Source organism: Euleptes europaea, chromosome 4, assembly GCF_029931775.1.
Source record: "Euleptes europaea isolate rEulEur1 chromosome 4, rEulEur1.hap1, whole genome shotgun sequence".
NCBI classification, from domain to species: Eukaryota; Metazoa; Chordata; class Lepidosauria; order Squamata; family Sphaerodactylidae; genus Euleptes; species Euleptes europaea.
Window position 1 is genome coordinate 91,886,431 of NC_079315.1, and position 26,708 is coordinate 91,913,138.

The window sequence follows — 26,708 nt, forward strand, 5'->3', positions numbered from 1 at the left end:
TCTAAATAAACGTTGAAAAACTTACTTGCACTCATTTTAATATGTCAGTACAAATACCAACAACAAAACACCAACATAATTTTGAAGAAAACGTTTTTGGTGTGTTTCTCCTGCAACCCAAAATGATTTTCTTTAGGTCTGAAATGGAAGAGAAATGACTGATATTCTAGGGTGGGAGACATTTGTGCGCATCCATACTCATGTAGCAAAATGTGTTTAATGGACACCAAATGCAATATTTTACATTGTCATTATTTCCACATATACAACAGATGTTATAGTAGTCCCACCTCTTTTTAAGCTTTTTGATCTGGGTTTAAAAATGTAACATCTTCTAAAAATCCAAATATATAGTACATTTGTTTCTGTACAATTATGTGCAAATTCTTTTGACAAAAATAATACAAACACGTAGCTTCAGATCACATGATGTAAGTGCCGTCTTTGTAGTACTTCATGGATTCCATTTGTTTGGTCATGGCGAGGACATCATGAAATCCTGTACTGAGGCCAGACATGTGCTGGAAGTAGGCTTCTTTTTCCACCTGGACAGTCAAATTGTTCACTCCGCAGTCTTTAAGAATAGCTGAAACCTAAGCAAAATAAAAACAGGGACACTGAGTCTTTGAGGTGGTGGGCTCTCCTTCTTTTGGAGGTTTTAAAACAGACAATAGATGGCCATCTGACAGCAGTGATGACTCTGAACTTAGGCAGATCATGAGAGGGAGGCCAGAAAGGGTCGCGTCAGTGCTTGGCTCTCAGGGCCCTTTCTTATATGCCCAGGGTAATACCGATCGCTACTTTGGGGTCAGGAAGGAATTTTCCTCCAGGCCAGTTTGGCCAGGGATCCGGGAGGGTTTTTTTGCCATCTTCTGGGCATGGAACGGGGGTCACTGGGGTGTGTGGGGAGATAGTTGTGAATTTCCTGCATTGTGCAGGAGGTTGGACTAGATGACCCTGGAGGTCCCTTCCAACTCTATGATTCTACAAAGCTTGAGCATCAGACAACTTGTGTTGCTCGCAGGGGCCAAGGGGAACTCACCTGGCAGCTGAGTTCTTTTATCACAATCCTATCCTCCATGAAAAGCTACATGAGCAGGGACATCACCGCCCTCAATTATGCTGATATAACGATATGCAAGAAAATAGGAGGAATAAGAGCTCCCCTAGCTCCCACCCTGTGGCGCAGAGTGGTAAGCTGCAGTACTGCAGTCCAAGCTCTGCTCACGACCTGAGTTCAATCCCGACGGAAGTTGGTTTCAGGTAGCCGGCTCAAGGTTGACTCAGCCTTCCATCCTTCCGAGGTCAGTAAAATGAGTACCCAGCTTGCTGGGGGGGAAGGGAAGATGACTGGGAAAGGCACTGGCAAACCACCTCGTGAACAAAGTCTGCCTAGTAAACGTCGGGATGGGACGTCACCCCATGGGTCAGGAACGACCCAGTGCTTGCACAGGGGACCTTTACTTTTACCTAGCTCCCATTTATTTATAGCCTGCCCCACTGCAAGGGGCTCAAGGTGGTGTTAAAGTAACCTCTCTGCCTGAAACAAACTGAATCAAGTTTCAAAGTAATTTGAATCTCCCCAGCAGTTCCAAAAGATGCTTAGGGTCAGATTGTGGTAAGTCTGTGATAGGAGAGAATGACAACTGAAGCCAGTAGCTAATTTCTCTGTTCTTACCCTTGTTGCCTGGGCTCAAGACTTAGATGGCATGAATAGACTGTATCCTTGGTAGATCTCAGAGACTATACAAGAGGTGTAACATGGGGAAGAAGTGGGCTCCAAGCTATACTGGCTCTAATCCAACTGAAGCAATTCAGAATTTCACACTGTAAAAGGATGATCCTTAGTTTACAAAGATAGACAATGAGCAGCACCCAGAAGCCATAACTACAGACCAGGCCGTCCATGTGGAAACACTCAGCAGCATGAACTGGGGCTATAAGAGCCCGTCCATGCATAAAGTCAACTCCGTCAAGTTACCTGCTGAATAATTCTCTGCTCCATTACATCGGACATCACTTGTACATGTATCGTGCCTGCTACAACGTGTGCAGAATGACACCAGATGTGAGGATCTCTGCAGGAGATGACACCATCTATCTTCTGGATCTGTAGAAACAGATATTAGCAGCACTTGTAATACTCCATAAAACTATTATTTTATGCCTACAGCCAGTTTTCACTGAACTACAGAAAATTATACAGCAAAAAAGCTATCATGAAAAGTGTACAGGATAAAGGTACCCTTACAAATCTGAATCTTGCTTAAAATATAACTGTTGAAAGATCTTGTGCTTTTTAATCTGTAAATTATTCTCTCAGCAACTGAGTTCTTTAAGATGTTTTTCGGTTTGAAAGGGAAGCTTCTGAAAAACAGTAATAGTGTTTTCCTCTGTATCTCTGTAACGTATCTCAGCTCTGTACATCCAGCTTTGCAAAGCTTGCTGTTTTTAAAGGGGGAGCAGACTCAAAAGCATCTTCAAGGACCTCTCTAAATGGATACTGTTCGCAAGATTGTAGCTGATCTCAAAGATATGAAGACCAGTATTAAACACTCTTGTAGATAGAAATCTGTGACAAAATGTGCAGAGAAATAAAGAGACACACCTTTTCTAAAGCCATGTGCAGATCTTTCTCATGCTCCGGTGGCAGCCTCAACAAGAGCACCTGACAGGCATCCTTTATCAGTGGAATAACACTGAGAAAAATCAATGTAGCAATAAAGAGAGAGCACAGAGGATCCGCTATCAGCCATCCAAACTGCTGAATGAATATTGTTGATATAATCACTCCAACACTGCCAAGCGTGTCTGCCAAAATATGTAGGAACACTCCTGAAACAAAAAAAGAAATGATTTTCTAGATCATTTATGGGACAACACAGCAGCTAATCTAGACAGGAGCAAACACTGGGCCTAAAGGGCTTTCATTTCCTTAACTGCACAACTGATGTTTTAAAGCAAATTCAATAAGGAGACATAGCTCAGTGGCAGAGCATCTGGTGTGCACGCAGAAGGTGAGTACCCAAGGTTGGGTGGGATAAATAAAATGCATAGATAATGAAAATATAATTTGTTTAAAGAGCTATGTCAAGATAAACATTATTTTAAAAACGTTAAAACAGCATAATGGCGTTTCCTAAGGTTGAGATCTATAACCACATGACAGATGCATTTCGGCCTGTTTGGCCTTCCTCAGTGGTCAATTGAAACCGATGTAAAACATACACACATTTACAGATAGATAGATACACACACACATATACAGACAATTTATTTCAGACCAGGCATGTATATAGGTTGTATAATAATTACCAATTATACAAACATCTGGTAAGGTTGTCTCAAGTTGTTATGCTGGGCTGTATATGTCTCTCATATAAAATGTGTGCAGTTATCAACCTGGTAAAACAATGCACGCAGGAGGTCCCAGGTGCAACCCCTGTCATCTCCCATGGAAGCCATCAGGTAGAAGGGGGACATGAAAGACCTTGATCCCAGACCCTGGAAAGTTGCTGCCACTCACAGAGCAGGCAATACTGACAAACCAGTGGTCGGATTCGGTACAGGACAGGTTCATGTGTGTTCAAATCCATGTCGCTGTGTTTTCTGTTAAGACTATTTTTCACAAAGACCCATTGCTGCTCGTTTACCTCTCATGTTGGCATTCATGCCACTGCCGAGCGATCCGTGCGAATGTCCGTGATTGTGCCCGTGATCGCTGTGGGAATGGCCATGCCCATGACTGTGGCCGTGCCCATGATGTGAATGGCTGTGCTCGTGTGAAGGGCATCCTCCTCGAGAAGACCCATGAGAATGGGCGTGGCTAAAGGCACAGATACCAACAAGATTTACTATCAATCCTCCAACTGAGACTGGCTGCACGAGGGAGAGAAAAATCCTCTTTAACCTCCATTTCCTATCATTCCGTATGTCCAAGAAAACAATTTATATAGCATGTTACTTAAAAAAAACCACACAGTTAATTTTTATATTCAAATAGCCACTGTACTAATTAGCAAAAAAATCCTCCTTTTACTGACCCACAGAGACCAAAGCATCTCCAAGGCAGCCATAGTATTTTGGATTCTTTAAGCATAGAGAGTTCCGGGACAGATATGGGGCTGTGGGTCTGCACACTTTTTGTTGTGCATCAATTCTCCTAGAAAGCTTAGCTAAGAGTTATGTCGACCCTTCCACTAACCAAGGCCATCACTAACTTGGGCTAATTCCTAGTCAGGATTTGAACATTATTCTATTGTACCTCGTCCTTCTTCCAAGAGGTTCAGAGACACACTCATGGTTCTCCCTCCTCCATTCTGCCTTCACAACCACCTTGTGAGACAGGTCAGGCTCAGAGAGTGACTGACTGGCTCAAGAACACCCACAGGGAGCTTCATGACCAAGTGGGGACTTTCACCCAGGTCTTCTAACCACGCCACACTGTCCCTTAGCATCAGCCATAGTTAACACCTGTCCTAATGTTACCCCTGACCATAGTTCAGATTGGTGGGAGGATTTCCCATGAAAGGATGAGACGGGTGGGGTGTGCAATCCCGCAGCACATCCTTCTGCTACACTTGTAAAGAGTGTTATAGCTGCACTATGCTTATATAAACAAAGAACTGCAGTTCTACACACAACTGACATTCCTTATTTTCAGTAAGAAAGAATGCTCAAGAGGAGTAAATTCAAGATTGTTGAACTAACTTACAGTCAGCATGTTTGTGTCGATATCTGGAGGATCAACCAGTCTGGCCACAGACTCAATGAAGACAAAGAAAGCTATTACCATGAGAAAAAGGCCATTAATAAACCCAGAGAGAATTTCTACACGGCCATACCTGCAATTGAGAAAGTGAGGAATTTAAAAAAAATGCTGAAGAAATCCTGGTGAAATCTTGAATGGAACAAAAATTGCAAAGCATTCTACCAGAAAGTCCATGAAAATGTAAGCAAATTAGGCATGAGTATAAGCTACTGCCAGCGTGGTGTAGTGGTTAACAGCGGCAGACTTGAATCTGGAGAACTGGATTCGATTCCCCACTCCTCCACATGAAGCCTGCTGGGTGACCTTGGGCCAGTCACAGTTCACTCAGAACTCTCAGCCCACATGAAGGCAGACAATGGCAAACCAACTCCAAATGTCTCTTGCCTTGAAAACCATTATGGGGTCGCCATAAGTTAGCTGTGACTTAACGGCCCTTTCCACCACCACATAAGCTACTGCACAATGTTCAGGCTGTCTACCATTACACAATTGATTAACATTTGGAACATATGAAAACCGGTTTCAGATTAGTATTAGTTCCCCAGCCCGTCATAACAATGTGGAATTTGCCTCAGTTAGCATTAAGAACGGTTTCTCATCACTGCAATCAAATAGGAACATAGAATTGGAAGGGACCACCAGGGTCATCTAGTCCAACCCCCTGCACAATGCAGGAAATTCCGAACTACCTCCCCTCCCATACCCCCAGTGACCCCTACTCCATGCCCAGAAGATGGCCAAGGTGCCCTCCCTCTCATGATCTGCCTAAGGTCACAGAATCAGCATTGCTGACAGCTGGCCATCTAGCCTCTTCTTAAAAACCTCCAGGGAAGGAGAGCTTAGCACCTCCTGAGGAAGCCTGTTCCACTGAGGAACTGCTCTAACTGTTAGACAATAGTCTATGACAAATTGCTTTGCACATTACATGGTAGCCAGAGTCCACTGCTGTGTGCTATAGTAGTCATGCAAAGCATGAAGAGGAGGTGTGTGGTATCTCAACACAAGGCATGGAATAGAGAATGGCAGCCACTGCCTTATGGGTCCACTGTGTGTTTGGAGAGAGACTCCACCCTTCACAATTCAGAAGTGCTACGGTGCCAGATACTACCGGAACACAGCTGTGTCCAAATACCACATGAAGACTAAAGCAGTGGTAAAATGGGCAGCACCCTTTGAATCAATCCTTGTAATTTATTCAACATACATACCCATAGGAGAATATACGGGTTGCTTTCCATCGAGTCATCAGCGCTGCAAACAGACCCATAACCAAAGCCGAACAGTCAAAAAGCATGTGAAAACCATCTGAGATTAATCCAAGACTGTTGGTCCACACACCGTAAAACAGTTCCACAAAAGTAAAAGCCTAGAGTAAAAGGTGCACAGAATTTGATTTTGCCTTTGAACGTGGAGATATTGCATGTTGGAAAAAGATACGGTGAACATTATCTTGAAACTCTCTTATGCAACAGGCCATCATTGAATGATGGAGAAAACATTCAGAATAATACGGCAGAAAGCTACTTGCTGAATTCCTGTCTTTAATGCCTGCTTTTTCTGAGGGAGAAGAAAACAGTGTTGCTTACCTGTAATCGTTGTTCATCGAGTGGTCTTCTTTGCAGGCTCACATGGGAACTGCACATGTGCAGGCCAGCTGGCCTGCACATGTGTAGTTCCCATGTGGGACTGCAAAGAAGGCCATGAAGATGAAAACAGTGTTGCTTACCTGTAACTGTTATTCATTGACTGGTCCTATTTGCAGTCTGCACAGTTTCCATGTGGGACTGCAAAGAGGCCACGAAGATGAACGTGCAGGTATTGGGGCAGGAAAGGACCTACTCTTCTCCTTTCCCACTCGAGTCTGGGAAAAAGAACAGCAGAACTGACTTGGGGCCCAACACTCCCCCTCCCATTTTAGACACCACCATGCAGCTGATCAATATTACCAAGGAACCACCAAAAAGACAAGGGCTGGGATCCCAATCCTTCTAGCTCAGTAGACCTCTCCCCCAGACTTCCACGCTCTTAAACTGAATGGAAGTTAAAAAGCAGTCTGCCTTGCAGCGTGAGTGGGCCACTTTTCAAGAAAAAGCAAGCCTTTGGATCCTGACCACAAATTTCCCCTATAGGTGAATATCCAGAACACTGTGATCTCTTCGATAATGTAAATGCATTTGTTCGTATATTTTGCAGACATAATTTGCATGTCTGCACTAATGAAGCACCCAAAAGTCCCACTGTTCAGGAGAAAAATGGGATATAAATAATTTAAAGAAAGGAAAATAGGTGCATGTTCGGATGGTGCTCTACAAGGTAATCACTGAACACCTTAAAATTTATCAAGTTATACAGTCTTGCCTGCTGACCCATGTAGACTGTAGAATCTCCTCCTTAAAACAAAGCTGGAAAAACAACTGTCAAGAATTATCAAGGGCATCTTGACTTAGGCTGAAGGACTTGTCTAGATGCCTCGTGGAGATCCTACTAGCTGTGATTTTAGTTCAGTACATGTGACTCTGAAACTAACCTGACCCAACATAATTTCAACCCAAGTTTCAAGAAGCATGCTTACCAAATTTAGGCACAGAAAATAGAAGATTTGCCTTGAGTCAGACTCCTCAAGAATTTGTTTCAGGGATTCCTTGATGAATCGAGGTAAGGACTGAGAGCTATGCTGCAAAGCATCACCCATAAAATTGTATAGTGGTATTCCGTCAGGAGAATAACCAATAAGAGTGCCTTTCTGCCCTTTCCGTGTTGGGGAGGAGAGGATATTGGCAGCTAAAAAATAATTAAAAAGAGTTGTTTATATTTGGACTATGTACAAATAAAAAGCTCTCAAAGGCATTCATAACAGCTAGTAATTTGCTCTTACACTGCTTGTCTGCCATGTTCCATAAGACTCCATTTTGATTTTCTCCACTCTCATCTATCTTTGGGCTTATGACCAACTAGTCCCATTCCTTTCTAACACAAGAAACCCCAGACACATCGGTCTTTTACCTTAATAGAGTTTTCTCCTTTCATATAACACCCAAGTTCCAAAGAGGTAATCAAGTGAGTATCTGCTGCCATAATCCAACAACCTTACTTTGTCCAAACTAGGAAAAACCGAAATGCCTGGTTTTCTATTATCCTCCACCCCACCATTCCTATATTAGCTGCCCTGACCCATCCAGAGAAATCAGATTTTGAGATAGCCCTGCTCTACTATGTACCCCAAGTCCTGGCTCTCGTTGCATGTCACTTTTGTGCACTTCTCCTTGGACTCCCGATGGGTTTCACCAGAACTCTTGTTTGGGTCCCTCTGTGGCCCTAGTGAGCTTTCAACAGGAATCTCCTCCCAGTTGGTGCAGGTTCAAAGGCAGTAGGCTGTCTGGATGCATGGCATTCTCCCTAAGTAAACCTCCTCATTCAGGACAGGAAATACCCTTCTCTTTTCCAACTACTGACTAGGTTACTGTGGAGTCTGCACATTGAACAAGTGTGTGCAGATGCTGGGGTATCATGAATCTTAGTGTGGGAATTTTACTGCTCCAATATTCCAACTATATGAGTGGAATATAAATAATTCAAGCCAACTGACTTGTTTTTTCTACTTCACCCAGATCTGCAGCTCTCACCCAAGTCTGCAGCTCTCACCTTGGACATATACGATGGACAGAGGAAGAGAGGTTTGTTCCCTACACTTGCAATGTGTGCATACTTCTGGGTCCAGTATGGGAAGTGGGCTCATTTACACAGAACATTTCTCTACTTTACAATGGTACAAACCACCACAGCAACAGCCTTTATATCACACCTCATCAGCTTATCACTCTATAACAATAGGGATATGCTTATTGTTTTTGGCACAATTCAAGGTACAGGATGTTTTATGCATCAAGCACTAGACATGTTGGTTAGTTCCAACACACAGTGAAACTGCTACGGTTTATTCACAGTTATGCCTTTGGTCAAAAGGTTAGTAATCTCTGGATCAGAAACCCAAACACCTCACTGTTGACTCCACAGTCTGATCTAGCCTCGGCCCTACAGCCCCATGAACTGGGGTGAGATTTCTGAAGGGGGTGGGGTTCACAGGTGGACAGGCAATGTAAGGGCAGCCAGAAGGTTGGGGGCTGCCAAGAAAAGGCAGCCATTTCAGAAATTGAGCAAGCAATACAATGAGTGAGAAAAGGCCACATAAAGTCTGTGTGCGCATAGGAACGTAGCCTTTCCTATTACAGGTACAGGCTGAGTATCCCTCATCTGGACATCCGATATCCAGACTGATCCGAAAAATTGGATGTTTTGAGCCAGCATGCAGGCATTACTCACAGGCCCCCAGCAGTGCCTCTGATGGTTCAATGTACACAAAATTATTAAAAATATTGTTCAAAATTACATTCAGGCTATGTGCACAAAGTATATACAAAACATAAATGAGTTTCGTGTTTAGACTCGGGTACCATCCCCAAGATATCGCATTATGTATATGTAAAAATTCCAAAATATTCCAACATATGGAAAGATACAAAATATGGACCACTTCTGGTCCCAAGCAGTCCGGATAAGGGATACTCAACCTGTACAAAATACTTTTGGTGTAGCCCACTGACTAAAAGTAACTATGTGGTCTCCCCACTAGAAACGGTTCTCAGCCTCTGATTTTCACCAAGAAACTTCAGCAAAAGTTTCTGACCAATCAAGTTACTACTTCAGAACATAATGTAAATTATGTCTAGCACCATTCCCACCATTCAGACATTCTGCTATACTGAGGCATGCCAAATTCCTTCTTATTAATAATGCACGGAAAAAAATGTTAGCAATATGCTACTATTCTTCTAAATATGATGACTAAGACGTACATAAAATAAAGAAAATGGCACTAACTACCACTCCGCCAGAAAGAACATGCTCTGTGACTTCCTGGTGTGCTGGTCTGTTCATTGCTCGAAGCTGGTCTGTTATTGGATGAGTCCAGAAGTTTCCAAAAAGAAGGGCACTAATGAAAATGAGAAATGATCCATAACGAGAACACTTTGAGACCTCCATCTTGATGGAACACATGGATTCTACATAGAAGTCCAAAACCACAACGAAAAAAATAACTGTAGCAAAAGGCATGATAAGAGAAGACCAGGATTCTACTTTACTCTGCAATCAAAAAGGGAAAAAAAGCATTTAGCATCGGTGGCAAAACAAATGTGTATGCACAGTAAATTTTGTTACACAACAGTGAACCTGTCTATCCAAGTTGTGTTAAGATTTCTTAAGGCATAAGCTGTCTCTATCCACCATCTTGAATTTACAATTCTTGTTTAGGAATTTAAGAAACAACTTGCTGGATCAGATCAAGGCCTACCTGGCCGAGCATTCTTTACAATAACCCCAGCAAAAAATGGGCCTTTGGCAGTCCACTAGAAATTAACCAGTAGGCCTCAACCTCTTTGCTGCCTACCTCAGCTATGTATTAGCAACTTCAAGCTTATTCCATTTCGAAGCCAGTCCGGTACACTTTTAAGCAGAAGCTGTTATTCGAACATAGCCTATAATTGCTTCGCCCTTCAAATAAGTGTTGGTAGCATAGCTAATCAAAAAAATATAGAGAATAACTGATCAAAGCGAACGGTAGCTTTTAATACTGACTTCCAACAAGGCATATAGTGACTGCACACAACATCTAATAAGTTTATCCCTTTGGCAACTAAGGAAAACAAGTGGGCGGCCCCCCAGAACTTGGCGGGACATGTAATTTTCCCCTCCCTCCACTATTTTCTCTTTCACTTCCCTGAACACTCTTGTAGCCTCTTTTCCTGCTGCCTTCTCTCTGTCCCAACCATCAGCCAACCTACCTTTATCTGCCCCATCTTCAGCTTTCCCTCCCACTCGCAGTCTCTATCTGGGAAAACTGTGGCTCAGCTGTTTAGAGCAGGCTGTCGGGCCAGGCCCAGTTCTGCAGAAGGGAACCTGCAAGGTCTTGCAGAAGGCACCTCATTTCCCCCTGAATCCCCTTCCCCACATTATTTCCTCTTTCCTTCCTCTGAGGAACCTCCATATCACCACCTTTCTCTGTTTTCTCCCCTCCTTCCCACCCAATCAACCTTTGATCTGATCTCCTACTTCAACTACATTATTTATTTACTTCATTCTTGCCCCACGTTTCTCCACAATGGGGATTTAATGCTGCTACCTCATTCTCCTCTCCTCCATTTTACCCTCACAACAACCCTATGACGTAAGTTAGCCTGAGAATGTGCCACTGGCCTGAGCTATCAAGGCAGAGGGGGAATTTGAAGCTGTGTTTGGTTTTTGTAGGTTATCCGGGCTGTGTAACTGTGGTCTTGGAATTTTCTTTCCTGACGTTTCGCCAGCAACTGTGGCAGGCATCTTCAGAGGAGTAACACTGAAGGACAGTGTCTGTCCTTCAGTGTTACTCCTCTGAAGATGCCTGCCACAGTTGCTGGCGAAACGCCAGGAAAGAAAATTCCAAGACCACGGTTACACAGCCCGGATAACCTACAAAAACCAATGAACTCTGACCGTGAAAGCCTTCGACAATATTTTGAAGCTGTGTCTTTCAGATCCTGGTCTGAAATGTGAATCACTACACTGGCTTTTATAGGGTGACTGCTATTGAACAACAGCAAGCAGCCAGGCCTGGGTGACTCATACAAGTCAGGTGGTAGCAGATTACCCAGTGGTTGCTGGTGGGCCTGGTCCCAATCAGTCCTCCCTCAAAGGTCAAACATCTCTGCAAAGTGCCCTGCTCCATCCCCCTATCCTTCACTTACAGAAAGGCTTAAAGGCCTAGCGGTTGCCTAGCAACGGCCACCAAAGGCATTAGTTTCTTAAAGATACAGGCATTGCTTCTATTAACTGGGGGGGGGGGAGTTTAACACCCCCTTTTTCGGTTTCAGTTTTTTTTGCAAACCGGAGGCATTTTTCAGGTTTGTAGAAAGATCTGCCTTGTCTGCCCATGGCTCTATTTTCTGGATTTTAAGTATCCACAGACATGGCAATGTTGAGAATTAGATATACCGATAAGGCTAATGGCTATGCAATTTCTACAACAATTGCAATGTACTCTACATGGGGCTGTCTTTGAAAGCTGTCTAGAAACTTAATAATGCACAAAGTAGATATTTGTCTTCCATCAACATCTGCAGACAGCTTAAACCACCAGCACTCTCTGAACTATACTGCTTACCAGATGGTTTCCAGGCAGGATTTAAGAGGTTGGCATAATCCTGCTGGGTTTACCATCTTCTTCCATATTATCTTCCCTCACCATGTAGCCAGGTGAGGCTCTGCTTAGTCTCACCTCTTGGAGACTTGAAACCAATCTTTTTACATAGTGTTAATTATGGAATCTCTCTTCCAAATACTTTTGCTATGTATTCTTTGAAAAATAGTCGCAACTTCTTTGTTCTTCCAGGTTTGGAAACAGCTGCAACATGTTGCATTTCATCCTGCAGCAGTATAGCTCTGACCGTTTTAAAGTTAAACTGTTTTGTATGTTGCTATTTACCTCTGTCGTTAGAGACAAGATGACCACCCAGGGGCACAGGAGGATAACAGAAACTAGATGAGACAACGCGTGAAGGCGTTTGGCTCCGCCTATATCTACCGAGAGCTTTCTGGAAGCCGCGTGAAAACCGACCTTGCAACATAATGCTAACACAAGCAGAAGCACTCCGCCCTGAAAACAGAGAAAGATACCAATCAGCATGCCTAAAAATCAGGTATTTTGCACATCTTCACATTCATGTAAAGACTAGGTAAGAAATACTTCTGATGTCCCTTCTGCTCATTATGTGAGTCACAGAAAATGTACAGGCATGTTTCCAATCACCTGTGGGGTTTGCGGTGCAGGCTTTCCCACTTTCCCCATCCTGCTGCACTGAGCCCTCAAAATTTTGTCCTAGGAGGTGGGGCCAATGGATCCTTAGAAAGAGCATGGGGATTAAAGTGGAGATCTGAAGTAGGAGGGGAAAATTGGGGAAAATCAGCAACTCTTCCATGAATGTAAAATGCTACCCCTTGGAGGAACTGCATGGCTGAAAACATGCCATGAACAGGAATTTCCTCCTCTGTGCTTTCTCACTGACCCACTGTAATTATGATAAAAAATACGTTGTGCCCTGCTGCACACTGGATATAGTCATTACAATGATCAGTAATATAATACCAACAACCAAGTGTACTTTTAATCATGATAATTAATTACAGTAATTGCCTTCTAGGCATGCTGTTAAACTTGCTTAATTTGCTTTCCATGCTTAGTCTTGTTTTCTTTGAAAGATTATGTGACAAGAGTTTTATAAATCACACATAGCAATTGATCTCACTTCTATTAGTTCTTTTCCCCGTGTCCGTAGTGGACATTCCATCAGACACGATGGACTCCTGAGTTTGTGCCAAGAGGTAAGAGAAGGAAAGAAATACAAAATGTAGTTATCTTAAGGTTTAACCCCTGCACAATCAATGGGTTGGATCCAAACAAAATCTTCCACTCATGCAAGGCACTTCTGTCAGCAGAAAGGAACATTCCTGCTCCCACCACCCTCTAAAGCCCACTGATCTCCCCAAAATACTGCTCAGGCAAATTGGGGGTCTGCAGCAGGAAGAGGGAACTGAAGGTCTGGATCCAACCCAGTGACTAAATATGTTGATTAATGTGAAGGAAAAGGCTGTTTGAAATGCTGCACATTAGTCCCTGCTAAAACCAAATTATTTGTTATGAACATGGTATTGCAAGTTTGGTAGAGCTTCACTTGCTTTTTATTATTTCTAGATTCTAAAGTTCATTAACGTATTATTATCATAATTGTCTCAGCATACAAATGCTGGGCATATTTAAAATCTGTCATTGAAATAGGATAGCAAAGAAGGAAAGTTAAAGGTAATTGGAAAAAAGTGTACCGCTGCTACATGCTACCAGAGCAAAAGTTCATTCCGCTTCCTAACACCATGTACCATACACTTCTTAAACAATTCAGTACATACTATCAGCCACAGCATTTACCTTGTGATCTGCCACTCCTAAGAAAGCGATGACTGTATAAAGTATGTGTGTCAGAGCACTGTCATGGTGTCCTTCAGCTGAGAAAATTAAGGTCAGGAAAATGTACCTTGGAATCCTACCTCAATCATGATTAAATGCGAAGAGAATCTCCATCTCTGGGGAGACGAAACAGAGGGCAATACAAATACAGTAAGGGAGGGCAATACAAATACAGTAAGGGAAGATGCGGGAGGTTTAAAGGACTGGCTAATACTATGGAACACACTTCACTGGAAAAAAATACTTATTGATCAGGGGTTCATTTAACAGTCAGACACAATATGCTGCCATTTAAGCAGAGAAACTGTTCCCATCAAAATGGAGTGGTACCTAAAGTGAGATTTCAGAAAAGACAACATGAATGAAGTGGCAATATTTGAGTGAATTGTCACAGAAAGGTGGGGCCGCTGGTGGAGAGTTCACATCTTTCTTCTTCAGCCATGCTGGAAAAAGCACAAACTCCAGAAGAGTTGGCACAAGGATGCGCAATGTGCTTCCCACAGGTGGGCGCCATCCAAACACTCACAGGAGTCTGCAGAAGCAGATTTTTCTTCCCTCTTAACCAAAAGAGGCCAGGGTGTGTATGTGCAGGAAGAATCGCCCACTTAGGGGAACACAGCAAGTTTCATGGCATAACGGAACATATGTGACATTGCCTTGCACACAATCAGACCACTGGTCTGTCAAGGTCAGTACTGTCTACTCTCAGTGGAGCAGACGCCAGGGTCTTCAGCAGAGGTCTTTCTATCTACTAGTACCTGATGCTTTTAACCAGAGATCCTGGGGATTGAATGATAGACCTTCTGCATGCAAACCAGATGCCCTACCGCTGAACCATGCTCTTCCCCTTTCTACCTGCACTATCCCTGCTAAATTCTACCCCTCTCATATTACATAGGATACAATGCACTGACAAGGGCAATGGTGTGTATGCATTTTGCACAACTGCCCATTATTCCTCTAGCCTGCCTATCAATGTCTCAAGGCATTTTTCTCAGCCTGCTGCAGGTACAAGGGGTTGCTGGGAGAAGTCGAAGCCAGGAAAATTATGTTGCTGCAAATTCTTTCCGCTCACAAAAGTTTGGATCCAGTCCTTTGTCTCCAGCGCATTACTGCTGGGAAAGCAGGGACCTCATAACGTTTAACGGTAGAAACAAATATCCTTCTCACCCTCCCAAAATGGTATGAAAGCAGTCTATCCAGTGGGAAAGTAAAACAGAGACACATTTTTTTGCCATCAAGTCACAGCCAACTTACGGCGACACTGTAGGGTTTTAAAGGCAAGAGACCTTCGGAGGTGTTTTGCCATTGCCTGCCTCTGCGTCATGACCCCGGTAACCCTGGGAGGTCTCCTATCCAAATACTTGCCAGGGTTGACCCTGCTTAGATTCTGAGATCTGACGAGATCAGGCTAGCCTGGGGCTATCCCGGTCAGGGCAGAGACACAAAACAGGAGCATAAATTTTGCCACATACGATTTCTTAACTAACAGTAACAAGTACTCCAGCAGAGGCAGCTGAAACAAGGAGATCCGATCCCTCTCATATGGCCAGAAAGGATACGATGTTCTGCAATTTTAGCCATGAGGTCATCATTATCAAAAAGCAACAGGCAGATCACAGCAATGATGAAAAATGCCACACCTCTTGTCTGAAAGGCAAGAAATCAATAATTGATTTGTAAAGTAAATGTTTGAAACAGCAGAGAAGCTTCAAAAAGATATGCAAAGAACGTGCAATAAAATTACATTTAATTTGGGGGGAGGGAGAGAAGGGGGAAATCTACAGTGTCTAGTTATTCCCATCCAAACACACTGACACCAACTGCATAGGATTGCACGGTAAATCTTCAGTCTTCATGTAGGGCTCTTTGGTGAAGTGACTACAATACATAATGAGCTGAATACGAAAAAAGGGGGCAAATGCGTACATTGGCGTGTGTACAAGCAATGCTAATAGAGAGGTTCTATAGCAGTTCTTACGGTTCTACTTGTGGAAGAGGTTTGGACTAACCATCATATATTTTTACAAAGTAACATGGATACCTTGGTTGGGCCTCCTCCTGAACTCGTGAACAGTACGCTAAGCAGTGAAATGACAACAATATCGCTGTGCTCAAAGAGCAATACAGTCCTGCAAATCAAGAGATACAAATCCTCACTTTAGAACGTCGATTTTAAGGCAGACAAACTGACAGTCAGCCAGACCATCTGAGGCTCCCGAGGAGACCACAGATGACTCCTTCAGATTCCAGCTGCAGCATCCTGAGGAGCCACAAGGGCAGGGGCTCTCTGAGCGCTTTCACACATGCCAAATAGTACACTTTCAATCCACTTTGAATGCACTTTGCAGCTGGACTTTACTGTGTGAAATGGCAAAATCCACTTGCAAACAATCATTAAAGTGCATTGAAAGCACATTATTCAGCATGTGTGAAAGCGCTCTGTGTCATGGCCAGCCATTCCACCACAGGCTGACAAGTAGAACTTTTAGTAAGAATACACTCTTTTATTGTTCAAGTCACTTTGAGAACTCCTGGCTCTGGCTGAGTACCACCCCCTGCCCTTACCAACAACTACCTGCTGCAACCAGAGTGAGAAGAGGCAGAATCTTCACCAATCATACTCGGACTGAGTTTCCCTCACTGAGAACCTATTACATTTTAACTGATACTATATATAATTTGAAATAATTTTCTAATTTCCACAAGCTGCTTCAAGATTCATATTTTGGCAGAAAAAACCACAAAATTTGTACATAAAAACAAGCACACTCTTCGAAAGAGCCTTCCGATATTTACGTCAAAATATAAAACTGAACATTGGCCAGAGTAATTACTGTGGCAAGATCTTTTATTTCAATGACTGTTAGTGTTGGGTGACCGGAACACTTTATTCTTTTGATAAAGCAGACAAGTTGCCAACTCAAATGCCTGCTTATGCATGCAGTTGCCAAGTACAGTTCTGAAAATATATATTTACCTTAGAGGTCCGCACAAAGTGAGGCCAAAAAACCACAAGAGTGAAATTATGCAGCCACCAACAGCATGTTTAATTATTTTCACCCACTGCAAGAGAAAATATTTTAACAATGAATAGGTACACAATTTATATACCAAGTAATGGTTTAAAAAATTATCAGACACTTCCTTTTACTTCAGTTTTCCTATAGAAGAAAAAGGATACTTGGCAGCTTTGTTTCAATAAACAGTGTAATGAGACATCAAACTTTGCAATTAATTTTAATATTGCTTTGCAATCTCAGACTCTTTGCTACTGTACTAACTCTTTCCCCCCTTAAAGAACATGAGACCCTATTGCTAGACATCCATATCATATTATCTTATGCACTTTTGGTTGCCCCCCAGCCTCCAGCTTGTTCATAAGAAGTGTCCTGCTGGATCAGACTAGTGGTCCGAGTCTAGCATCCTTTTTCACACAGTGGTCAACCAGCTGTCCAGAAAGGACAAGAAACAGGGCAAAGAGGCCAAGGCATGTTGTTGTCTTCTAGCACTGATCTTCCGCGGTTTACTATTTCTGGATGTATGCATAAAGGAAGCATTCTGTGAACATCCCTCTGGTGTGGAAAACTACATGAAATCTTCTGGATCAGCTAGCAGCAAAGGAACTTATGACTGAGCATGCCAGACACATCCCTTTCCCAGAAACTCAGAAATTGTAAGAACCAATATAGTTATACTTAAACCTGTGAACACGCCAAGCTGATAAAAGCATGAAGCCTTCCCACTGGATGGATTTTTCAAAAGTTCTCTTGTGCACAAATCCATCTTGAACACTCAAGCCCTTGAACCACTGCCATTCATTTCAATGGGGCTGTTACCCTGAGTTAGCAATATAGTTCCCATTCGCAGTGGGAAAAACCCTTAACTTTAAATCTCATGTTTTAGAAGCAAACATTTCCTTTATAAAACATGGATTTTTTGTGGTGCATAGTAGCAATAAATATTCTACTCACCTGATGCTTGGTTATAGGTTTTCCAGAAGAAAATGGTTTTTGGAACAAAACCATAAAAAATGCAGACCTGTGTGAACAGGGATGTTTGTTAGATTGTGAAATTACAATAGTTTTAAAAATTAAAGTTTTTTTTTCTTTTCAGCGCAACACTGGCTATACGTTTTAGAACCGCACTCCTCACAAAATTAACAATTGTACAAAACACACCTTGAACTACTAGTTTCAAACACGTTGGGGGGCTGTTCCACAAATTACCTTATTCCCTCTTACTACGGCATTTCTTTTTAGAAGATAGTGTGAAACCTCAACAGGCTGGGCCACATATCACATTTCCGAATCTCCAGACTCTCGGGGAATGTGCTGTCAGTTCACACACACCTCCTTTAAGAAACTATGGCTTCCAATTTTGGTTTGTGGGCAAACACAACAAAAAGCTATGGAGAAAGAGGAAGGAAGCACGTGGGCCTGAGACGAGGCAATAAGTGACTTGATATAGTATGGCCATTCCACGCAAACTGACCCACTAAGTGGCAATCATATTTCCTCATTGCGTGCTGCTGCTGCCGCGCTATCCCTGGTGGTCCCCTGCTCTGCTTCTTTACCAAGGATCTTCCCTGTGGCCTTAGGTCAGAAGGGAAAAGGGGGCTGAATATACCCTTGCCCACTCTTCCTCCTAGCAGCATCCTTCCATTGCAGACTGCAGTGTGCAGCATATGGAGACACTGCTCAGCAGTTTATAGACCCCCCACTGACACGGCACAAGTCCCAAGTTTTAATACTCCTTTGCTTATCCATTCTAATTTGATTACAGTTTTTGGAGTATAATTTTAGGTTTTTTTGTTAATTTCCAGACATCATTCCATATGTAAGCCTTTTTTGGTTACCTAACCTTACTGCTCATGCCACCTTCTCGATTATCTCCACACTGCAACAGTATTCTTGATGCCATTACAGACCATAATATTACTGATTGATACACGATTTTCAATAGCAACAGTACAACACATTGCAGAATTTGCAGATTACAGTGCAAGTAAGGGCACAGCTGATTTTTAAAATATCTGAGAAAGACAGCATGAGCTAGTATGGTGTTTCCACCACCATGGGCATACCATCTGCTCCCCCCCCAACAACTGGAAAGGCATAACTGCTTCTGCATGATGCTCTTGAAGATAAACAGCAGCAAGGCACTAATCTCATCATATCTTTCTCTCATCTATATGTAATACAGTCCTCTAGCATGTGTGAAAAGATCCAGTAAATTACTACGGTCAATGGTACCGCAAGCTGTTCAGGTCCAGGAGAATCAGCAGTTTCTTGACCTCCCTATTTCCCAGCAAAGAACTTCTACCAGGGCAACCAAAGCAGGCTCATAACCCAGTCCCAAGCCAAATTGAAGTAGATATGGATAATCTGCATTAGCCAAGAATTTCAGGAGCCGATTAGTTTAAGCAACTTTACCCAAAAGGAGAGATTAGTGACCAGCTGATCAGTAGACAAATTGATAGGTTTCAGAAAAAACTTATATAACGGTTGTCTCACTGCCACTTCCTTCAAGGAGGCAGTAACTGCCCACTCTCTTAACAAGACATGACCCCCTCCCAGACCCAAATGTCCACTCCCCTTCAACTGAATGTGATCAGTCAAGATTGCCAAGGGTCAAACATGAAAATGGTAAACCACAATGCGCCATTCACCTTGACAGCATCCTTAGCTAAAATGTAGGTGTGATTTTAACTAACTAGTTTAGAGCTGGTGCAGAAAAGAGATGGGGAGGAGAATGCCCACATGAGAAAGAAGTCATCACAGGATATTGATCAGCAAAGCAAAACAGGATAAATGCCTGATATTTTCCACCACAAATCTAAAGTAATAATAAACAGTGCATTCCTAAGGAGAGTTACTCCAGTCTAAGCCCATTGAAACTAATGTGCTTACACTGGAGTAACTCTCAGGAATGCACTGAAAGTCTCTCCCCATTTGTGGCACACATAACTACTTCAGAAAATAAAGCTAGAAGCCTCAAAATTGGTCACCAGCTTCAGGATTGGACTTGCAGTGCCAAAACTGATGGGAATCAGAACATCCTAGCACAGACTAGTTCCAGAACATCCATCTCCTATTTGCAACAGAAGCAAATATTTTACTCATGAGGTGCCAAAAAAGTGCAGGCATCACAGACAGGAAGGGTGGGAAATATCCTTTTACAAAAGAAAGGGGATTTAACAACTTCCCTATCAGAGCCTGTGTGGTATAGTTGTAGTGGTTAGAGTATCTGACTAGAATTTCACAGACCCAGGTTCGAATTCCCACTCTGCTACTGAAGCTTGTTGGGTGACCTTGTGCCACTCCGAGCCTAACATAACTAATAGGATGGTTGATGTGAGGATAAAATGTAGATGAGAACAATGTCAACTGTTTTAAGTCCTCATTGAGTAGAAAGGGGGGGTATGACATTTGCTAGCAATCTAATTTGGTCTACAGTTCACCAAAAAAAAAGACGATTGCTATTGCTTCATCAAATACTGCTGCAGTTCTAGCAGGAAGCAGAATTGCTCATTCAGTATTCAAAGTACTGATGAATATTGGAAGAACAACATGTAACTGGGTTGGGGAAGGGAATGAGCAGGCAGACCTCTAACCTAGGAATAAGAAACAAAAACCTTGATGTTCCAATACAAGATTAATTCAAAAGCATGTGAAAACAGCTGTAGAATGATGAAGCAAAACTCTACTTACCCAAGTTTTACTATGAAGAGAAACTGTGCAAGATGGACTACTTTCAGGAGATCATAGGATTCAAACAATCCTAAAGCCTTTAAAAACTTAGCTAAACATAACAACACAATATATCTGGTCAGCCTGGGGAGGGAGAAAGGAACAAAAATTACTAAGAAATTATGGTAATCTCATAAAAAGAATACAGATTATAAAACTGGGTATATTGACAAAACTGGGTATACTGACGTGCAGGACCAGCTAGGCAGGCACAGTTGGTGAGGCTCAATGCATGGATGAGACGGTGGTGCAGGGTAGAGGGCTTTAGATTTGTAAGGAACTGGGCAACATTTTGGGACAAGCCGGGCCTATACAAAAGGGATGGGCTCCACTTGAACCAGGATGGAACCAGACTGCTGGCGTGTAATATAAAAAAGGTGGCAGAGAAGCTTTTAAACTGAACCTGGGGGGAAAGCCGACAGGAGCTGAGAAGCATCTGGTTCGGGCAAACTCAGTTCACATGGACAAAAGGAAAATTGCTTCAGATTGCCCACACAGGAATTACTTAGACATGAAAGGGAATGAAAAAAAAATGATGGACAGCCACTTAAAGATGCCCAAAGGCACATGCCAGGCAAGTCGAAAGAGAGAAACAGTATGGAGGTGTTTCTATGCTAATGCTAGAAGCCTCCAAGCAAAAATGGGGGAATTAGAGTGCATGGTTTTAAAAGAAAACATAGATATAGTGAGCATTACAGAAACCTGGTGGAGGGGAGAGAACCAGTGGGATACAGTCATCCCCGGTTACAAACTGTATAGAAATGACAGGGAAGGGCGTATTGGAGGGGGTGTTGCTATGTATATCAAGGAAGGCATAGTGTCTAATAAGCTAGAGACCATAAAAAGGGCAGACTCATCCACAGAATCCTTATGGGTGACAATTCCAGGCCCCAAAGGAGATTTAGTACTGGGGACGTTCTATCGGCCCCCTGACCAAATGGCTCAGGGTGATCTTGAGATGGAAAATGAAATTAGGGAAGCATGTAAAGGTAATGAAGTAGTAATAATGGGAGACTTCAACTTCCCTCATATTGATTGGATAAATGTATGCTCCAGTCAAGCCAAAGAGATAAAATGTTTAGACATCCTAAATGACTGTGCCCTCGAACAGTTGGTCATAGACCCAAGCAGAGGGGAGGCGATCCTGGATTTAATACTCTGTGGTGTTGCCAGTAACTTAGTGCGGAATGTGGATGTAGTTGAGCTAGTTGGCAAAAGTGATCACAATAGCATCAAATTTATATGTAAGTGGGAAAGTGACTGGGAAATCTCACACAATTACCTTTGACTTTAAAAGAGGGAACTTCTCTAAAATGAGAAAACTGGTAAAGAGGAAGTTGAAAGGAACAGTTAGGAGGGTTAAATCTCTTGAAAAGGCTTGGGGGTTACTCAAGTCCACATTACTAGAGGCTCAGCTAGCTTGTATACCACAGGTCAGGAAAGGTAGTAATAAGTCCAAGAGGTCACCACCATGGCTAACGGGTATGGTGAAGGAAGCAATTAGAGAAAAAAGTCTTCCTTCAGAGACTAGAAGGTTGGAGGGCTTTAAGAGGGGAGTGGACATGTTCATGGAGGAAAGGGTTATCCATGGCTATTAGTTAGAATGGATACTAGTCATGCTGCATACCTATTCTCTCTAGTATCAGAGGAGCATGCCTATTATTTTGGGTGAGGTGGAACACAGGCAGGATGGTGCTGCTGCACTCGTCTTGTCTGTGGCTTCCTAGAGGCACCTGTTTGGCCACTGTGTGAACAGACTGCTGGACTTGATGGGCCTTGGTCTGATCCAGCAGGGCCTTTCTTATGTTCTTATGACAACAGGCTAGTGTTCAGAGCATTGGATCAGTGGACCAGACACAAAACTCCAATGCTTAAGGTTATTTTATTATACAACTTCCTTGATTTTGGTAGATAATTAAAATGTTATTTGGTCTATAAAGCATTGTTGGCCTGTAGGCCTGCTTAGTGTACAAAACATCCTTGGACTACAATGTTTTGAAATAAAAAAATTGCTGCATATGACACATCTCGTTTATCAAACCCTACAGGATTGTGATCAGTCAATGTGTATTTAGTTCACAATGCACTACAGAGGTATTGATTTCTTGCTCTAGGGTAGCAAATTTCAAGAACAATCCCAGATAGGTGTGGTCCAGCATTAAAGGTAAAGGTCCCCTGTGCAAGCACCGGGTCATTCCTGACCCATGGGGTGATGTCACACCCCGACGTTTACTAGGCAGACTTTGTTTAAGAGGTGGTTTGCTAGTGCCTTCCCCAGTTATTTTCCCTTTAACCCCAGCAAGCTGGGTACTCATTTTACCGACCTCGGAAGGCTGGAAGGCTGAGTCAACCTTGAGCAGGCTACCTGAACCCGACTTCTGTCGGGATCGAACTCAGGTCTTGAGCAGAGCTTGGACTGCAGTACTGCAGCTTACCACTCTGGTCCAGCATTAGTGATTGATAAATAGGTGAGAGGTTAAGTATCAGGCTGGACGGATCCATAAACACTGCATTATGGTGCACATGAAAGTAGCCTATGGGATACTATGAATGTACACAAAATCAACAGAATATCATGCAACTTTGTTGTTTTGAATAATAAGGAACACTATGAAATTTCAACGTAACCAGAAAACAAATGCCAAAAAGGTAAATGGGACAAAGAAAGCCAAAATGTTCATAAGCATATATTTCTATCACACTTCTGCGCAATTTATAATACTATGGCACACCAAGCAGCTTAATAAAAGAACACACAGGTTTCCAGGTCCACATTTTGAAAAGACTTCTGAACTTTTAAGGGTTGATTCACATACTATTAAATTTCTATACAGAACTTATGGCACTCCACCATGATCTGTAAACCGCTGAAGACTCTTTAGCTATGATCCCTCACAATATGTATACAACATAGCTGTTCACACACCTGCATATTCTGTGCAGAAACATGTTAATGTAGAGCCATAAGAGTTGGGAGGAGGGAGAACCCAACACCAGATCTCAGCTGTTCCTGCTTCATTTTCTTCATTTAGCATAATGCTTAGATACAGAATCTCAGAACAAATGCAACCAGAAACACAGGAGGCAGAACGCCTATACCTTTACCTTCCGGTAACAGGGAATGTTAGCCTACTACAACCAAAACTATAGGGAGTCTTGTGACCCCTTCCAGAGAAGCAAATACATTATGGCATAAGCCTCATGAGCCAGAAGGTGCCACAAGACTTCTTGTACTATCGTACATTTAATCATCATGTAGAAGTCGAAATGTAGCAGGTGCAGCTACCACCTCAGAGGACTAATGCACATGAGCAGCACTGCATGCACATGCTGTATTTTCTTTTTCTATACAACCTGTGAAAGGACACAACTTGTAGATGTATAGCTGCCAGTCATCTGCAGCAGAAACAACTGGTTCTGGCTGCATCTTACTTGCTTTTCCATATGTCTGAAACTGCCTCCTAGAATACCTGTGCAACACCAACCCTTATTACAAAATGTACCATTGGGAACATCCCTCAGATCTCATTCATGTTTCTACTAAGACCGAGTACATTCAAATGATCGCATACATGCCCTCCTACTTATTTTCTCATACCACCTATACTTCCTGGGGAAGGAGCCATGGCATGCAGAAGATCCCAGGTTCAATCCCTGGCATCTTCCGTTAAAATTATCACATAGTAGGCGATGAAAGTCTTCCACCTGGGACCCTGGAGAGCAACTGGCCATCTGAGTAGACAATACTGACCCTGATGGACCGACAGTCTGATTCAATACTAGGCAACTTGAGGCATGTGTGTGTGTGTAAAGTGCCGTCAAGTTGCAGCCGACTTATGGCGACCCCTTTTTGGGGGTTTTCATGGCAAGAGACTAACAGAGGTGGTTTGCCAGTGCCTTCCTCTGCACAGCAACCCTGGACTTCCTTGATGGTCTCCCATCCAAATACTAACCAGGGCCGACCCTGCTTAGCTTCTGAGATCTGACGAGATCAGGCTAGCCTCGGCCATCCAGGTCAGGGCAATGTAAGCAATAACAATAGCTCCTTCGCTTGGCCAGTTAGACAGGTGTGTGTGTGTGTCCTTCAAGTCGCAGCCGACTTATGGCGACCCCTTTTGGGGTTTTCATGGCAAGAGACTACTAACAGAGGTGGTTTGCCAGTGCCAGTGCCTTCCTCTGCACAGCAACCCTGGTATTCTTTGGTGGTCTCCCATCCAAATCCTAACCAGGGCTGACCCTGCTTAGCTTCTGAGATCTGACGAGATCAGGCTAGCCTGGGCCATCCAGGTCAGGGGCATACCTGATCTTTCTAACTGGAAGATGCCAGGAACTGAACTTGGGGCCGCCTGCCTAAAAGCCATTGAGCCATAAGCCCCTTCCCCAGTTCTGTATTGTACTTGCATTATATTTTCACGGCCCTGTAAAGTAACAGGTGCACTGAGGGCGTCACAACCAGCGACTGCTTTGGAAGGCTACATCCCCACGACAGATCCCTCGGACGACGGCCGTACTGACGCCCTCTGCGCCTCCCCCCCCCAGCCCCTCTTCCCAACCCAGGGAGCCACCGGGCCCCCAGCAGCCGAGGAGGCGGCGGCGGCGCTGGCCTCCGCCTCCTCCCTCCGGCCGCAGGCGCCTCAGCGCTCGCGGCTCCCCCCGGAGCCGAGCCTCCCCGGACAGGGGCAGTTACCGGGCGCTGGGCACATCCACGGGCCCCAGCCGCCCGCCTCCGGCCACCACCTCTCCGCCGCCGAACTTCTCCTCCATGCCGGCTCTGGGGCCGGGCTTCGTCAGCCGCCGCCGCCTCCGCCAGCGCGGGCCTCCCTCATCCTCCGCGCCAAGAGGCCAGGCCCGCGAGCAGGCAGGCAGGCAGGCAGGCCTCGGCCCGCAACGGAACAGGAAGAGGCGGGCCCACGGCTGCGCGAAGAGCCACGTCCTCAGTTGCCGCCGGAAACGCTTGACGCAATGGGGGAGGGGGAACTGAGGGCAGAGGAAGAAGGCGGCTTTCCTCGCCCCTCCCACCGGAAATGGGCTCTCCTGCGCCACCTGTCGGCCTAGATCTGGCGCTGCTAAAGCGCCCTGGTCCCATCCGGGACCAAACGGGCGGGGTAGAGTTGGAAATAGGCTTCCCCCATTCTCTGGCAGGGTGTGAGTTTTCGTGAGCCACAGCTCACTTCTTCAAGAAGTAACTTTTTCTCACTTCTGAAGAAGTGAGCTGTGGCTCACGAAAGCTCACACCCTGAGGTTAACTCTCCTCTGCTTTTCCACTGGTAGGGTTGCCAACCTCCAGGTACTAGCTGGAGATCTCCCACTATTACAATTGATCTCCTGTCGATAGAGATCAGTTCACCTGGAAAAAATGGCTGCTTTGGCAATTGGACTCTATGGGATTGAAGTCCCTCCCCAAACCTCCCACTCCTCAGGCTCCGCCCCAAAAACCTCCCACCGGTGGCAAAGAGGGACCTGGTAACCCTATCCACTGGCCATTTCTCTAGCCTTTGTTTGAGTGATTTGCCCATTAGGGAATCATACCGGTTGCTTGTCTGTTGCTTGCATGTGTTCTGCAACAAGCTAAATCCAGATCTCCACATAGGATACTCTCCAAATATCCTGACTGATTGAATTTTTATTTTATATTCTTAGAGTCATATCTGAATTAATTAGAATATATTGTGCTGGGACAATACTTCCAGTAGATCACAAATTACATCTTAATTATTGGCTTTAAAGTATTTACCAAATGAGTTTGCTCCACCCAGACCTCAAGAAATGTGATGTCCAATTTGATAAAAGAGAAGACGACTGAAGACTTCCAAAAAAAATGGGAATGCTATTTCGAATATGTTAAATAGAAAAAAATAGATTGTTAGAGATAAATATTAGTTTATAAAACTTACTATATAGGATAGAAGGAACTTATTTAAAAACAAAACGTTGACTATAAGAATAATGTATAGGGTATTTGAAATGAAGAGACAGACTCCCCGGAGGAGTACAAACTGCGTGAATGTGTGTATATGTAATTTGTGTGTTTTCTTTCTGAAAATGTTAATAAAATATATTTTAAAAAAAGGAAGTGAATAAAAACAGTAACGCTAAAAACAAAAAACAAAAACGTGATGCTCTCTTATCAGAG

At 43.6% G+C, this 26,708-nt stretch overlaps 1 protein-coding gene across 1 annotated transcript; it reads right to left on the bottom strand.

The window, feature by feature from the left end:
• Positions 1-181: 181 nt before the first annotated feature.
• Positions 182-25,374, bottom strand: SLC30A5 (solute carrier family 30 member 5). The gene is made up of 16 exons (XM_056848395.1): positions 25,263-25,374; positions 20,537-20,659; positions 17,798-17,864; positions 16,804-16,889; positions 15,868-15,955; positions 15,386-15,473; positions 13,785-13,861; positions 12,288-12,458; positions 9,625-9,913; positions 7,344-7,552; positions 5,980-6,137; positions 4,715-4,844; positions 3,654-3,879; positions 2,609-2,835; positions 1,982-2,110; positions 182-593 (listed from the first exon to the last, which is right to left on the bottom strand). Exons 1-16 carry the CDS (start codon positions 25,337-25,339, stop codon positions 423-425), a joined length of 2,316 nt encoding a protein of 771 aa, XP_056704373.1. The 5' UTR covers positions 25,340-25,374; the 3' UTR covers positions 182-422.
• Positions 25,375-26,708: the final 1,334 nt, after the last annotated feature.

Coding starts and splice junctions, on each gene's coding strand:
- SLC30A5 (XM_056848395.1), bottom strand. CDS start 25,339: ATGGAGGAGAAGTTCGGCGGCGGAGAGGTGGTGGCCGGAGGCGGGCGG. Junction 12,459..13,784: donor TAGGAGTGGCAGATCACAAG/GTAAATGCTGTG, acceptor CTCTGTTTTCAG/GGCGGAGTGCTTCTGCTTGT. Junction 6,138..7,343: donor ATTTTCTGTGCCTAAATTTG/GTAAGCATGCTT, acceptor CTTTTACTCTAG/GCTTTTACTTTTGTGGAACT.